General features: G+C 35.9%; 1 protein-coding gene across 1 annotated transcript in view; it reads right to left on the bottom strand.

Annotated features, from left to right (window-relative positions):
* Positions 1-14,073, bottom strand: part of LOC138239189 (enteropeptidase-like) — a 64,389-nt gene that overhangs the window by 8,539 nt on the left and 41,777 nt on the right. The window contains exon 5 of the mRNA XM_069190219.1: positions 1,605-1,744. Within this exon, the coding sequence (XP_069046320.1) occupies positions 1,605-1,744 (140 nt within the window). The remainder of the gene's footprint in view (positions 1-1,604; positions 1,745-14,073) is intronic.

The raw sequence follows: 14,073 nt of genomic DNA on the forward strand, positions 1-14,073 counted from the left end.
ATCCGAAAGGGATAATTCCACAAACATGTGAGAGTGAGTAAAACAGAAAATCTACATTATTTTTTCAAACAATGGAAAAGATCTGTCGACAAACAACAGTGTATTATTTTCCCCATCTACTGTAGGAAACTCGAGAGCTCTATTTTGCAAAAGTAAAATGCTTCTTGTTTATTTTTGCCCACCAATTTGCTAGAAGAGGTTTTTTTTGCTTGCCCAGCTCTCAGTGTCAACTTAAAGGTTCCAAACAAGATGCATGGGAATGCTGAAAAGAAATAATTCATAGTGTAGTACACACACTCAGATAAAAATACAGTGAAACTGTTAGAGAAAAGTAGTGAGGACCCTATGCAGAAAACTAGGGTGATCTCCGAAGGTGTAGTCTATAGAACAATCCGAGGTCTGAAAGACGAAGATAAACAAGCCGGTGCAAAAGTACAAAAACCAGAAGCAGAGCTGTAAGCCATGAGGAAGCCCTGAGTCAAAACCAGAACGAGAACAAAACTATCAAAACCAAAACCAGGAGATGTAGTTGGACAAAAACCAAATAGTAAGTAATTAAGGAGAGTAGCAGTAGCTCTAGCCAGGAAAAACCTAATACTGAGCACAGGGGAGAGTGTGAAGCAGCATTAAATAGACTGGGGTAAATGGGTTAATTGGGAACTGTGCTGGAATGCAAGGTGGAATGACGAGTCCTCTGGGGGTGTTGCGTATTAGAAACAGCTGAGAATCTGAAAATCATACTACATAGCCAGTTAAAAGCTCCACTATTCATATGGAGGATATTGAATCTAATGTCTCTAGAGAGAATCATGAACTCCTTAAAGAAGCCCTGGAACAGACAGCCATGCAAGAGTCATATGCAGCTGAGGGTTACCAAAGGACACAAGAAAATCAAATGGACATGGAACATGTGAGTAAAGAGGACACTAGAATAAATTATCGAGGATCTGAACCACCTGAAAGTACTATGGAATCCCCCTCTATCACGGGTGATCAGAAAAGTTCTGAGAAGGAAAAGGGTGGTCAGCCTTAATCACACGATGGAAAGTCTCCAGTGAGTAAGTACACCACAGTTGCCCAGAGCACAAATCTGTAGAAATCTTTCTGACTTTCTGCCCATCAAAATTATGGACCTGAAGAGTCTGTGTAATAAGTCAAGTAAAGTGGAGAGAGCTAAAGCAGTGAAATGTATGTAATCTGGGATTTGTCATTCTTGCCTCAACAGATGACGCAACTAGGTGAATCAATCATCTGTACAAAACAGATGTGGAGAGGTCTAAGAACAAACAGACCAGAAAGATGATATAAAGAACCACTGATATAAAGATATAAAAAAGCCTGGAATTAACAACACGTAGCTAATCAGTATAGTTTACCTGTGCTAGAAGAGGAGGATAGGTTGGTTGATTTTCTTTTATATAAAATAAAAGAAGAATGATCATTAGACCCAGAGAGGGGTAGTGATAAAAACTTGTTTGTGTTACAAAATTGCACCCTATTGTGGGTCACAAATATTATATATAAGACACATACACATACTTAGTACTTTAAATAAGAAATAAAACTAGAAATATTTATTTAACTAATTGATTTCAAAGTCATACCTGGCAGGTGTCAACTCCTCCTTCATCATAGCCAGCACACAGCATCCTCTGTGTAATATTGTATTCAGGCATGAGCTGTTGGCACTCCTTATTGGTGACGAGAGGGAGGAATGCTTCCTGCAGAATATTTGCCACGGGTCCTGAATTTAAAATGATAATGCTCATCATTCTACAAGTATATTCTAGGCAATAAACATCAGAATAATTTGACCAAATAAATGGGAAAAAGGTTTTCCAGTTAAAAAGTTTAGGGTATGTGGAGTTTTGTACCCTTGGAGATTTTCAGTCAATAAATTCCATCCATCCATATTTTTAACCTTTTTATCCAATACAGGATTGCTGGGGAGCTGAAGTCTATTCCTGACAAGAAGTCACTAAATTATTATTTTCCTTTAATTCACTAATTTAGAGTACCATTTTTATTAGATTTTAAGGACAACTTTTTGTTATCATACATTAAATGTTTTTGTTTGTACTGTAGTGATGTCACAAAAATAAAAGGGAATATTTATTTCAGTATACTTTTTACATTATTTCACATAATTTTGCTTTTAATGGATTTGGAAATGGTGGATTTTGCTTAAAATACAAATTCTGTTTTTTTTGCAAATGTGTTTATGTCCAATGTCAAACAAATAATAGATTCAGTCTACAACTGTGAAAATAATTTTATGAATCTCTTATTTTCATCCATCTTTCATCTACAGATGTAGCGATTCAGAATATGTGGTAAAACCCTGTAACACAGGAATGGGGCTGCAGGTTACTGCGATGTGATTCACGGGCCAAAAATGATTGAGAGGAGACACTTGTGGTGCATTAGATGTTAGTGAAATGATTGCTTCATTTCATCTTTGTAATGTGTATGTTTAATTCTGCTTAATATGAAATTTTACAACTAAAGGGACATTTTGGTAGCTGAGCATTAAAATAATAGCAGCATAACATCTTTGAATGTCAGAAACAAAATTAATTTAGGAACATAAATATATTATACATACTATATATAGCTGGTAATGATACCTAAAATAAAAAAAAAATACACAACAGTTTTCCACCTTATTCGTAAACATTTTATACATTGAAGTCTTTAACCTGATCATTTTCTGTACTTGTTTTGGAAAAGTTTTGACGTGTTTGTTCTAATGATAATAAGTTGATATACTTTATTCAAAGCTAGAATGTTTTAACTTTTCTATGAATACTTGCTGTCGTTATTCCCACTAAATAAATTAATAATTATTAATAAATTAACAATTTAAGGATCTAACTAGAATATATTTATATTGCTGGTAACATGACTGTATTCCAATTTCTTTGTAAAAGTCTGCATCAATTGTTTTTGACTCATTTACTCATGATTACTTTGGAAACATTTTGACCTCTTCGTTTCAGCTACATTTCTAAGCAGCGCCTTGTTGCAGTTGGACCAACAAAGACTCCTTTTATGAACTTATTTTTATGTATCACAACGTGTTTGATGTTAAATTATATTAAAAACATGAATGCAATGGGGGTAAAAACAGTTCTGGTTTAATTCAATCCAATTCAAAATACTTTATTAATCTCCATAGGGCAATTAAGTACAAGCCTTTACAACAAGCCTTAAATCAAAATTGATATTTTATTATAGAATTATAATTATAATCGAGAATAAGAAAGTGGTATTAAAAAGATCACTGAAACTGAACTATAATAATCTCATTATTATTCATATCATTAAATATAGCTTTCTCACCAGTTAGTTTTATTTGTGAAACCATCATTAAACAAAGCAGGAGCTTATTGTACTTCCTAAAGACATTATACACAGAATGATTATACATTTTAATCACGTTTTTATTTTTTTATAAATTTTAGAAAAGTGTCATCTATACTAATACCACAAACTATTCTCGATTGCATTTCTGAATGTTATGCCACACTTAGTTCAGCATTTTCCATACATCTAAATAAAAAAGTCAGATGTAAGCATAAACTATTAGTAATCAATAATTAATTTTAAAATTTGCACTGTAATACATTGTTGCACTTCTTCCACATTATTGATGTTCAAGACTTTGTTCAAATATACATTAAATCTATCAGAAAACAAGTAAAATACAAACTTATAAAATAAAAAATGAAGGTCAAATATAATTTAAAACATTTTACTAACTGAACAATCAACAATTAATAACAATGTTTAACCAAGTACCTGTTTAAAAAATAGATGTATTATCTAAAGAATAGGGTGGCACAGTGGTTAGCATACTTTTTGTATCTTTTTTCAAAAATACAACAGTAGCACCAAATGTCTCAGTGGCTTTCAAAATTAAATTATGCATGCAAATCTTTTAATTTAAAAGATGACCATCCATTTCTAATGGTAGCACAGAGGTTAGCATTGCAGTGCTGAGGCCCTAGGTTCAATTCCTGGGGTAATGTATGTGTGGAAGTTGCACATTCTCTCTGGGTTCACATGGGTTTCCTCAGGTGATCTGATTTCCTGTTGTGGTCCAAACATTCTGGCAGGTTTAATGGATTGTGGATAAATTGGCAATGTGTTTGTGCATATGCCCTCTGATACTGGATAAAGAGAATTGAAAATAGATGGAACTAAAAACACCATGTAACTACACAGTGATAGAAACCCACTATGAAATGGCAGCAATTACTCACTGAGGATATGTGTTGGCTTAAGGAAACAGCCTTTCCACCTCTCTAGCACATCAGTATCTATAGGTTAGTTAGTTAGTTGCACTAAATATAAACATCTTAAGTTAAGATGCTGGCTCCATGGATCAGCATTTTGCCTATTCCTTCTATTTATGTGCATCCAACAAACAGTTCAATGCTAGCAACGACACAACATCTAAAATACATTTACGTTTAATATGTTTTGATTATAAAACAATTAAAATACGTTGAATCTTATTTCAGTATCTAAGTAAACATTCAACATTTATTTACATCTCTAACATTTTAATGTCCTAAATTTTAATTTGTCTTAATTATTATTTTTTTTAAATTTTAGCTTCAGCCTTGACAAGCTTAAGTTTTTCTTTATCTTTTGTTACTTGTCTTACAGAGCTTTTTAATTGTGAAGGTTTCAGAATCTTTAAATTAATCTATGTATATTTTAAACTGTTATTACAGATTATTGCACTTGACATAATTAAATTCACCCCTTCTTGAATGTCTATGACAAGCAGAGCTAGTGCTGTCTCTGGTGAAATCTTCTGCAGCTGAAATTTCACTGGTTTAATGAACAAGAAATCAGATTGCTCAAATTTCTAATTACTTATTCTAGGTAAACAAAGTAGTTTCTCTCTGAAAATGTTTTTCTTGTTCTTTTTGGAGACCTTGATCCTTGATCGAAATTGATTTCAAATGTCAAAAAGCATTTATTTTCATTTATATTTAGGCTCAGATTTCAACAATAAATTTTACACTAATTACTCTCAGCAAATCCTGATGTTTTGCTTCCCCTTACCACAAAAATATATTAATGTATTGTAGCTAGGATTCACTTTTTTCTCTCTCTCCCTACCTTCTCTCACCTGCTGAGCTCAGGAGGGATTATTTTGTGCTAGCCAACTAGCGCATAATCACCTCACACTAGGGGGAAGGAAAAGTGCTGATGGGCTTTTAGTTCACTCTCCATCACTCTTCTCAATCCCCAACCCCTGGACAGACAAAGGTGATAAAAACTCATTCAAAAGGGTGCTGTATGTTAACACAAACTCTGCTAACAGAGCTGGAGGTGACTTACTGCTCAATGAATTAAAGCTACAGTACAGCCAGATTTTAAATTCTTCAAGCAAAATGTACCCTTTGTGAAGTAGTTTTCACAACCACCAGGCAGTCAAGACCAACTCGTAAGCAAGCTAATCAGCCCCAGCAGCGGGTGATTATTAACAAACGCCGCCGCACGAGTTAAACCACCTGCGCACTCTCACCGTGCAGTGCGCACTGCTATTTATACCATCTTCACCTGCTTCCCGCTGCTTGGTATTGAGTCTACTCCTTGAGAGCTCTACCTGGCGTTTTTCCCCCGTACCTCGTTTATTCTGGTTTTTGGATTCCCCTTCTGCCTTTTCGACTTTGCACCTCGCTTCTTGCCTCGGACTGTTTGCTACCGGAGATCTTCCTGGATTACGATTTGTCTTTCGCCTTTTGACTACGACCTTGCATCTCGTTTTGGTTTGTCCGCCTGCCTCATCTGTTACCCGTGCCTGCGTCTGCACAGGATCCTTGTATCTTCCCACCAGGAGTTCCTAACAGTAGTGCTCTGCTTGCAAAGAAGCTGATTTGTTGGCATCAGCTATTTTGCAAGCAATACACAACCTCTCAAAAGGTACCCCTTTCTTTTTTGCAAACTCAACAAAAGTTTATTTTTTAGAATTCTTGAAATTTGGACAGTATGCCTCAGGGACTGATTCATAGTTTAATCAAAACAAAGCCCCACTGGGTCTCATCCCGTTCTATACAAGCGAATCCCATGAATTCAGATCCACAGACAGAAGCGTACACGTGTGATCGTATACCGTATAAATAAACTGTATATACAGGAACAAGTAATAGGTTTATTCCATGCTTAAAAGAGAAGAAAAAATGTTTTGGTCGTGGAGCCTTCTTCAGGTGTGAGCTCACAAGTGTGCAAAATGTTTACAGATGCTGGTATGGGAACTGGATGGAGACAGATATATATATAAATATTTGCATTTGCAGTTTATTACAGAAAAGCCACCTTTACTACTCTGCATTCTCTCCCGCTCAATTCCTCATCTCCCCATCCTAGTCACATTCCCCACGTGAACTTATCCAGTAACTGAACCATAGAACACACAACTCAAAACATTTAAAACTGCTCAACTGAAAAAAACTACAACAGGAACTAACCTTACATCCCTATTGTGTGGTATTAAATTTTTTACAACAATAACGGCAAGTGCTCTTACTACGTATTCTTCAAAAGGGATAAAACATTATAGCTTTTTATGAAGTATATAAATGTTATATAGTTTAAACAAGCACAAGAAAACTTTCCAAATATAACCACTGCAAGATACAGAGTTAAAGACCTGGATGCAAAACATGGTAGAATACTGTGTATACTTTGTATTTTTTATATTTAGCTACCACTACTATCTACTGTATATATACATTAGGTATATATTACATATGAGACTGTATGGCTTTAAAGCAAATCCAGTAAAGTATGTGTGAAATATATTTTTCACAATCAAAATTTAAAGTTAAATTGCCTTGATTATGCATTGCTGAAATTTGCATTAAAGCTTTTATTAATTCAATATTTAAAATACTGTAGTATACAATTTAAAAAGTAATAAAAGTCTAAACAGTATACAACTTAAATTCTATGAATTAAAAAAAACATTATCTAGGATTCTAAACCAGGCATTTTCGGGTAGACCAAATGGCAGCCAAACACACCATGTTAAGCTTTCACTGATCCACCTCACGGTTTTACAAAGTAGTGCAGTCCAACAAGACGTTTTTTTACAAAGGTGCGGTAATCCACAAATGAGAACTGCAGTGTACTAAATTATCCAGCATGCATTCTGAATTGCTGGATCTGTATAACAAAAAAGGGAATAGTCAGTTGAATGAATGTGTTGCATCCTGTAACTTGACTTACATTAAGGTGTAACCTAGAGTCATACAGATCCAGCCATTCAAGATGAGCGTGGTACACTGCATTGAAACGCGGTGGATGTTGCGCAACACACCGCCTCACACTGAAACGTACCGCATGTTTTTTGAAAAGGGATAATAGTACCTTGTAAGACCGCCAGGTGGAGCTAATAAAGCTTAATGTTTCATGTCGCCAGAAAACGCCCAGTTACGAATCCTGGTCACTGCAGAGGGACAATCTTTTTCCAATTAAGAATTTCAGTTGTATACTGTTTAGACTTTCAATAATTTTAAACTGTATTACAGCATGTTAAACATTAAACATTAAAAAATCGGTATATTTTATAAAAGCAAGATTGCTCAGTTGGACAAAAGTACACAACCTTTATCATAAATAATTTAACTATTCATGAATATTTTATGCATCAAAGTCTTTAACTTGGTAACTTACAGTGGGTTTTGACAGTCTTGTTCTAACATTATTAAGCTTATATTCTGTACTTCATAAAAAGTTATACATTTGTCATCCTTTTCTAAGAATACATATTAAGAACAGCACTTGCTGTTATTGTAAAAAGATAAATGTTGTAGTGATTTAACATCACTTGATAGTTATATTGATATGGAATTGTGAAACTAACCAGCTAAAATATCACAGGTGGACATTTTGGAAACATTTTGACATCCATTTCTTTTCAAAAAACGTTTATTGTCCTTTTAGTGGTAATAAACAAAGCGCTGCACCCAATGGTTCAAAGCACGATCAGAATATTACTTTTGGTTTGTTTCTTATACAGTGAATAGATAAAATAGTCCACTATTATAGCTTGTTGTTGGCTCTGGTGTGAATTTGTGTATCTGGATAAATTAAGTGATGGTTTTGTGATTAAGGATTTTTTTGCAAAATTCTTTAAGTTTAACAAATGAGGGAAGAAGGGTTATTTTTACAATTGACATTCTGAGATTCTTACTGATTTAATTCCCCTCATTTAGCTGAAACGGATAAAGAAATCAGGCAATAGTTATATGTATTGGAAGGCGCTCTTTTTTATTAACAGACACTTCGACTCAAACCTGTGTTGTACAGTGATATAGACGTGGGTAATGTCATCCCCATTTGTTACGACCCCAAGTGTCTAGGGGTAAAGGGGTGTAACATTTAGGATAATTCTTTGGGAAGCAGGTGGGTTCTGGTGAGGGACTAGGAAGCGTGATAACAAAGGTGGGTGCAAAAGTGATGATTTTAAGTTGAATAAGTAAATGGTAAGACACGATAACACACAGGGGTAAGGAACTAGAGTGGTGCCAAAGAAAAGAAAATAACAAACAAAATGGAGCTGGCTAAGAAAGTGAGGGAAAGCTAACCTGACTACAAAAGAAACACACGGTCTTCGGCGTCTTCAACACCCTAGCTCACCTCCACTGACTACCCAAAACCATACAAGACAAATGGCACTCACCCGTACTAAACTAGTGTTACTAATACAAAATCAACTAAGTGTGTAGAATGTACCCAATAACCTAAATTAACCTTATACACAAAAGTTCACACAAAAACACAAGTGAACTAGGAATACAAATAAGGGAAAACGAGAGTAATCAACAGGAACAGGGTACAAAAGAACACAAAGGTTGAACAAGTAACACCTTAGGGCAAGGTAATGGCAAAACAAGGATAAACACAAACAAACGAAAGTGCAAAAAAACGAACAGAAACCAACAAACCAACAAAGCCGAAGCGAAAGTGAAAGCGAAAGCGAAATGAAGCAAAGTGAAACCAAACAGGACCGAAGTCAAACAAAAGGCCTCTCCTTTCTGAAAACCTCCATGTTATATACTGAATAAGATGCAATCTGATTGGCTGAGAGGCTGATTGATGATGATGTCATATGGAACAGTGGTGTAATGGTGGGCCAATGGGGGAGGGAGAACAATCAAAGGTCAGCAGTGTAGAACATAATAAAAACAAAACACACATAGACCACGCACTGGGACGTAACACCATTAAACAATGTGCTTATCGCGCAAATCCTGCTAAACTAGATGCACTGTAGAAGGTGATAAACTACATTATTTACTGGAGCAAATTTGAGTTCAAAGAACAAATTCTGTGAAGCCCTCCTGTTTATTGGTACCAAACATTGATGAGAAGTCATGGCTCTGTACAGATTACAGAAAAGCGAACACTGGAACTCCACCAAACATCATATGTACTGTTGAACCATAGTCAAGGACTGATAGGATGTTCCCTTTTGTAACAGTGTTACTCCCTGGAAATTAGACACAAGAAGAGTATTATTGGACAATGGAAAAAGTAATAGGTTTATTCCATGCTGAAAAAAGAAGAAAAAAAAACACAACATTTCAGCCCTGGAGCCATCTTCAGGTGTGAGAAAGACAGGGGAGTAAGCAAAGGTAATGTAGCTGGAGAACAAAAGCTTGGACAGAGGAGGGGCGAGCGGCAGGAGCAGGGGACAGAAAAAGAGGCCAATCAAGAGGTGTGAAGTCAGGATAGGTGAAGAGAGGTATGAAATGAAACCTACAATGAATAGAGAGAATTTAGAAGAAAAGTAGCCTGTCATTAAGAGAGTGGAAGGTGTGATCCTAGCTGCAGGATAATTTTGGTTTCTGTAGTTTTTATGATGTATGAGTTCGGAAAACGATCTTTGAGAACACAGACGGAGAGATTAGAGTGGTCATGGCCGTCAGAGGTGAAATGAGAAACAATGGGCTTGGAGAGATCTTTAATCTTCACAGCCCTAACATGTTCTCCGACGAGGTCTCAGAGTCTCCTTCCTGTTTCCCCAGTGTAAATGGCTTGCAATTTACTGCAAGCAATACAGTATACATGATTGCTGGAGGTACAAGATGTCATCTGAGTGATCCGGAATTGTCCTGAGGGGTCTTGAATGAGTGTGGTTTTAGATATGTACTTGCAGGTGATACAGCGAGCCCTGTTACAAGGAAAAGTGCCTGGTGTGGATGGTTGCTGAGGATTGTCGAGGGAGCTGTGAACAAGAAGGTTACCCAGATTAGGTGGTTGGCGATATGAGATGATGGGGTGGTAAGAAAAGAGGGCCCCAGTGGAGGGATCATCCTGTAGGATAGAAAAGTTGTCGTTAAGATGTCCCCCACCTGAACCATTATTGGACAATGTTGTGTGGACCTGGCAGAATTTCTCTGTAAACTGAAGAGTCATAGAAGAGACATGTTGTGTATCGCCTCTTCTTACACTTGTAAGAACATTCCAATGTTAATGCGACACTGAAAAGATTATTAATAACCTTTTAAATCTGAGCCTGTTAACTCTACTTCACACCTGCATGTCAAGATCACGGTTTCAAAAAAAAGACATCAAACCTTTGATTAGATGAGAATGTCGTGATTGTTACGCAACGATGTGAAACGTGACAATTTGTTACAGTTAGCATCAATAGAAAAAAAGTTTATTTTTTATTTATTTGTGGCTGCTGCACTTGAGCCCTTTGCAATGGCTGGATAGTAAACAATTCTCAATTGTTTTCTCAGTCTGTCTGTGTAGGGGAAGGGGGGGGAAACTCTCCGTGACACGTAGGCTGGGCAAACGATTTTTAATTTTTTTTAAAAAGAAATAAAAAATGAGATATAATGATGTGTTCCTGCTTAACTTAGACATTGCACGACTTTAAAACCTATAAAAATAGGTTTCGAGAGTTAAAAACCACTTTTTATGCGCGAAAAATGGGTGATTTTTCTTCCTCGTGATCAGCTCAGAATCTCTGTGTACGCTATAAGGTTTTTACTTCTTAATTAAACGTTTAAAATACACTAATTTCATAAAGACAACACACGTTTCGAAGAGAAAAAATCCCATTCTTTTCTCTTCCTGTTGTGTGAAACTCATCAGCAGGTCTTTTTTTCCCAATCAGAGGCTCTGAAAATAGCGTACCGCCCACTGCGCTCCGTCAGAGAGGGGCGCGGCACCGAGAGAGGGAGGAGGCGCGGAGCTCAGCAGTACAGAACGAACGTTCTACTGCCTGGAGCGCTTATGGCAGTGATCGCGTCTGCATTTATAACTTAGTTTTTAAAATTAATCAAGCAATATGAAGCATTTCTTTTTACTTTTAAGTCACTTAATTATCAATAAGCACAGCTTTCTCACCACCTAGACTACTTTTTGATACCATCCTTAGACAAAGCAGAAACTTCTTGTTCTGTCTAATGACATTACAAGTGGAAAGATTACAGAATTTAATCGTCTTTAATTTTGTTACGTTATACATTTTAGAAACGTTTCATCCATACAAACACCACAAAACTATTCTCGATTGTATTTTTGAATGGTATGTTACACTTAGTTCACTGTTTTAATTACACCTAATTAAGAAAGTTAGGTGTTAGCATAAACTATTAGCAATCAATATTAAATTTAGCACTGAAATAAGTTGTTGCACTTTCCCCCGCATCTTGTAAAAATATATTTTCATTGTTCAAATATACATTAAATCTGACTATCATATAATGAGTTAAATACAAAACTAAAGAAGAAATAGTGTTAAATATAATTCAAAATATTTTGCTAACAATGTTAACTGTTTATAAATAATAAATTGTTTTAACTAAAGAGTAAGATGGCACAGTTGTTAGTATGCTTTTTGTTTTGTTTCTTTTTCATAAATACAACAGTAGTACCTGATGTCTCAGCGCCTTTCAAAATTAAATTATGCATGCAAACCTCTGAACTAGAAAGATAACTAAGATATCCATAAATTTATAATGGTGGCAAAGTGGTTAGCATTGCTATCTTGGAGCACTGGGGTCCTTGATTCAATTCCTGCCATCCTGTGTGTGTGGGGTTTGCATGTTCTCTCTGGGTTACATGGTTTTTCTTCATATGTGTGATATGACTCCCTCTTGCACTCCAAAACATACTGGTAAGTTAATTGGTTTATGGGAAAACTGGCCCTGGTGTGTGTGTGTTTGTGTCTGTCTGTCCCGTGATGGACTGGCGCTATGTCCAGGGTGTATTCTGCCTTGTGTCCGTTGCTTACTGGGATAGGCTCCAAATCCTCTGTACTGGATAAAGAGATTAGAAATAGATGGAACTATACACAGTGTTAGAAACCCACTATGAAATGGCAGCATCTCACTGAGAATAAAATATTTTATAGTGCTGGCCTTTCCACCTCTCTTGCACATCAGTATCCATACCTAGTTATTTAAACAAATTACCTCTAATTAAAAACATCTTAATATGCTGGCTCTGTGGATCCGCATCAGCTATGTTTGCCCATTCCTTCAATTCATGTGCATCCAACACACAGTTCAATACTAGTAACTGCACAAAATCTAAAATACAATTCTCATTTCAGTATCTATGTAAACATACAGTCTGTTAACTTCATCATCTTCATCAAAAGTATGCCTAACCCCATTAGGAAGTGTTCTTGTTATCAGTGTATTCCATAGCTTTCCCAAAATTATCTTCTTCTTACCAACATCTCTAGTCTTTTATCCTGCAATAACTCAGCCAACACTTAAATCCCCAAAAGCTGCTTGTGTTAATTTCTTTAAATCACAAATATCATGTGTAAATACTGGCCATTTAATACTCTGCATTGTGGGATAATAGTTTATTTTAAAGGGGAACTAGAGAAACTAAGAACTAGAGAAATTAAGAAAGGCTTTTTTTTCCTAGAATTAATAAATGCACATCCTGTTCACTGGGGAAATTAAATCCACACTGAGCAATCTTCAATATGTTCAGAATATGACAGCGAGAATCCTATCAGGGATGCATTACACCTGTTTTCAAGTCCTTGCACTGGTTACCTATCAGGTTTCGAGTCAACTTCAAATTCCTCATCCTCATTCTGTACCTACAGTATATGGCTTATTATCTGTCTACTCCCCCACCTTTGTCCGTCTGACTCTGGTCTTCTAGCTGTCCTCAAGAACATCTACATTCTGTGGGTGACAGGGTCTTCTCTAGCTGCACCCCAGAGCTCTCAATTTGTATTCCCAGTGATATCAGTCACGTACCCTGAGTGCATTTAAATCTAACCTCAGAACCTTTCTTTTCTTTTCATTTTCTAATTTTGGTAGCACCTCTAACTGCTTGTCTTTCTTATATGTATTTACTTTGTAATCTGTGGTCCTTTTATCTGTTTTTACATCTACCGTATTGCTTTGAGATGCCACCTTTAATGGTAATATATAAAATAAAGTTTTTTTTATTATTGTTATAGGGAAACATGATCAGATTTTCCCTGGTTCAGAAAAAAAGATCTAAAGTATACTAGTTTGTCACTCTTCTCATTCCCTTTGCTAAATGACTTTTCATACTAATCTGATCAATCTAACTGCCAGTTTTCTGTGCTTTCTCTATCCTGCTAGATTTGCAATTATTCTGAAAATTTTCATCTTGAAATAACTCATTTCTAAATACCCTTTTCACTGTTAACATCTTGTAGCAACTCTGCGACAAAATATACACTTTAGCTCAACCTGACAGTTCATCCTGCTACCAACATTAAATAAAACAAATCTTAAGAATCTATATTTATGTCTTTATTTAGTGGTTTCATTAGTGACAAAGGCTAAACTTTCTTGGAAAAATGTCTTTTATGTGTTGCGGAAAAAACTGACTTGCTTTAACAAAATATGTTTACAAGTCCTTTCACCTGGCAGTTTACCTAAATGCCCAACTATCTGAGAAGCCCTCCATGAAACCATAGTTGCTATTAATTCATTTAGGGCTCACTGACAGAATTTCTGTTTTTTATGCATGCTAATTTCTGATTCCTCACTCTGTTTCATGTTTATAGATAAGACTATTGATCGCGAAGGG

Source organism: Lepisosteus oculatus, chromosome 5, assembly GCF_040954835.1.
Source record: "Lepisosteus oculatus isolate fLepOcu1 chromosome 5, fLepOcu1.hap2, whole genome shotgun sequence".
Lineage (NCBI taxonomy): Eukaryota > Metazoa > Chordata > Actinopteri > Semionotiformes > Lepisosteidae > Lepisosteus > Lepisosteus oculatus.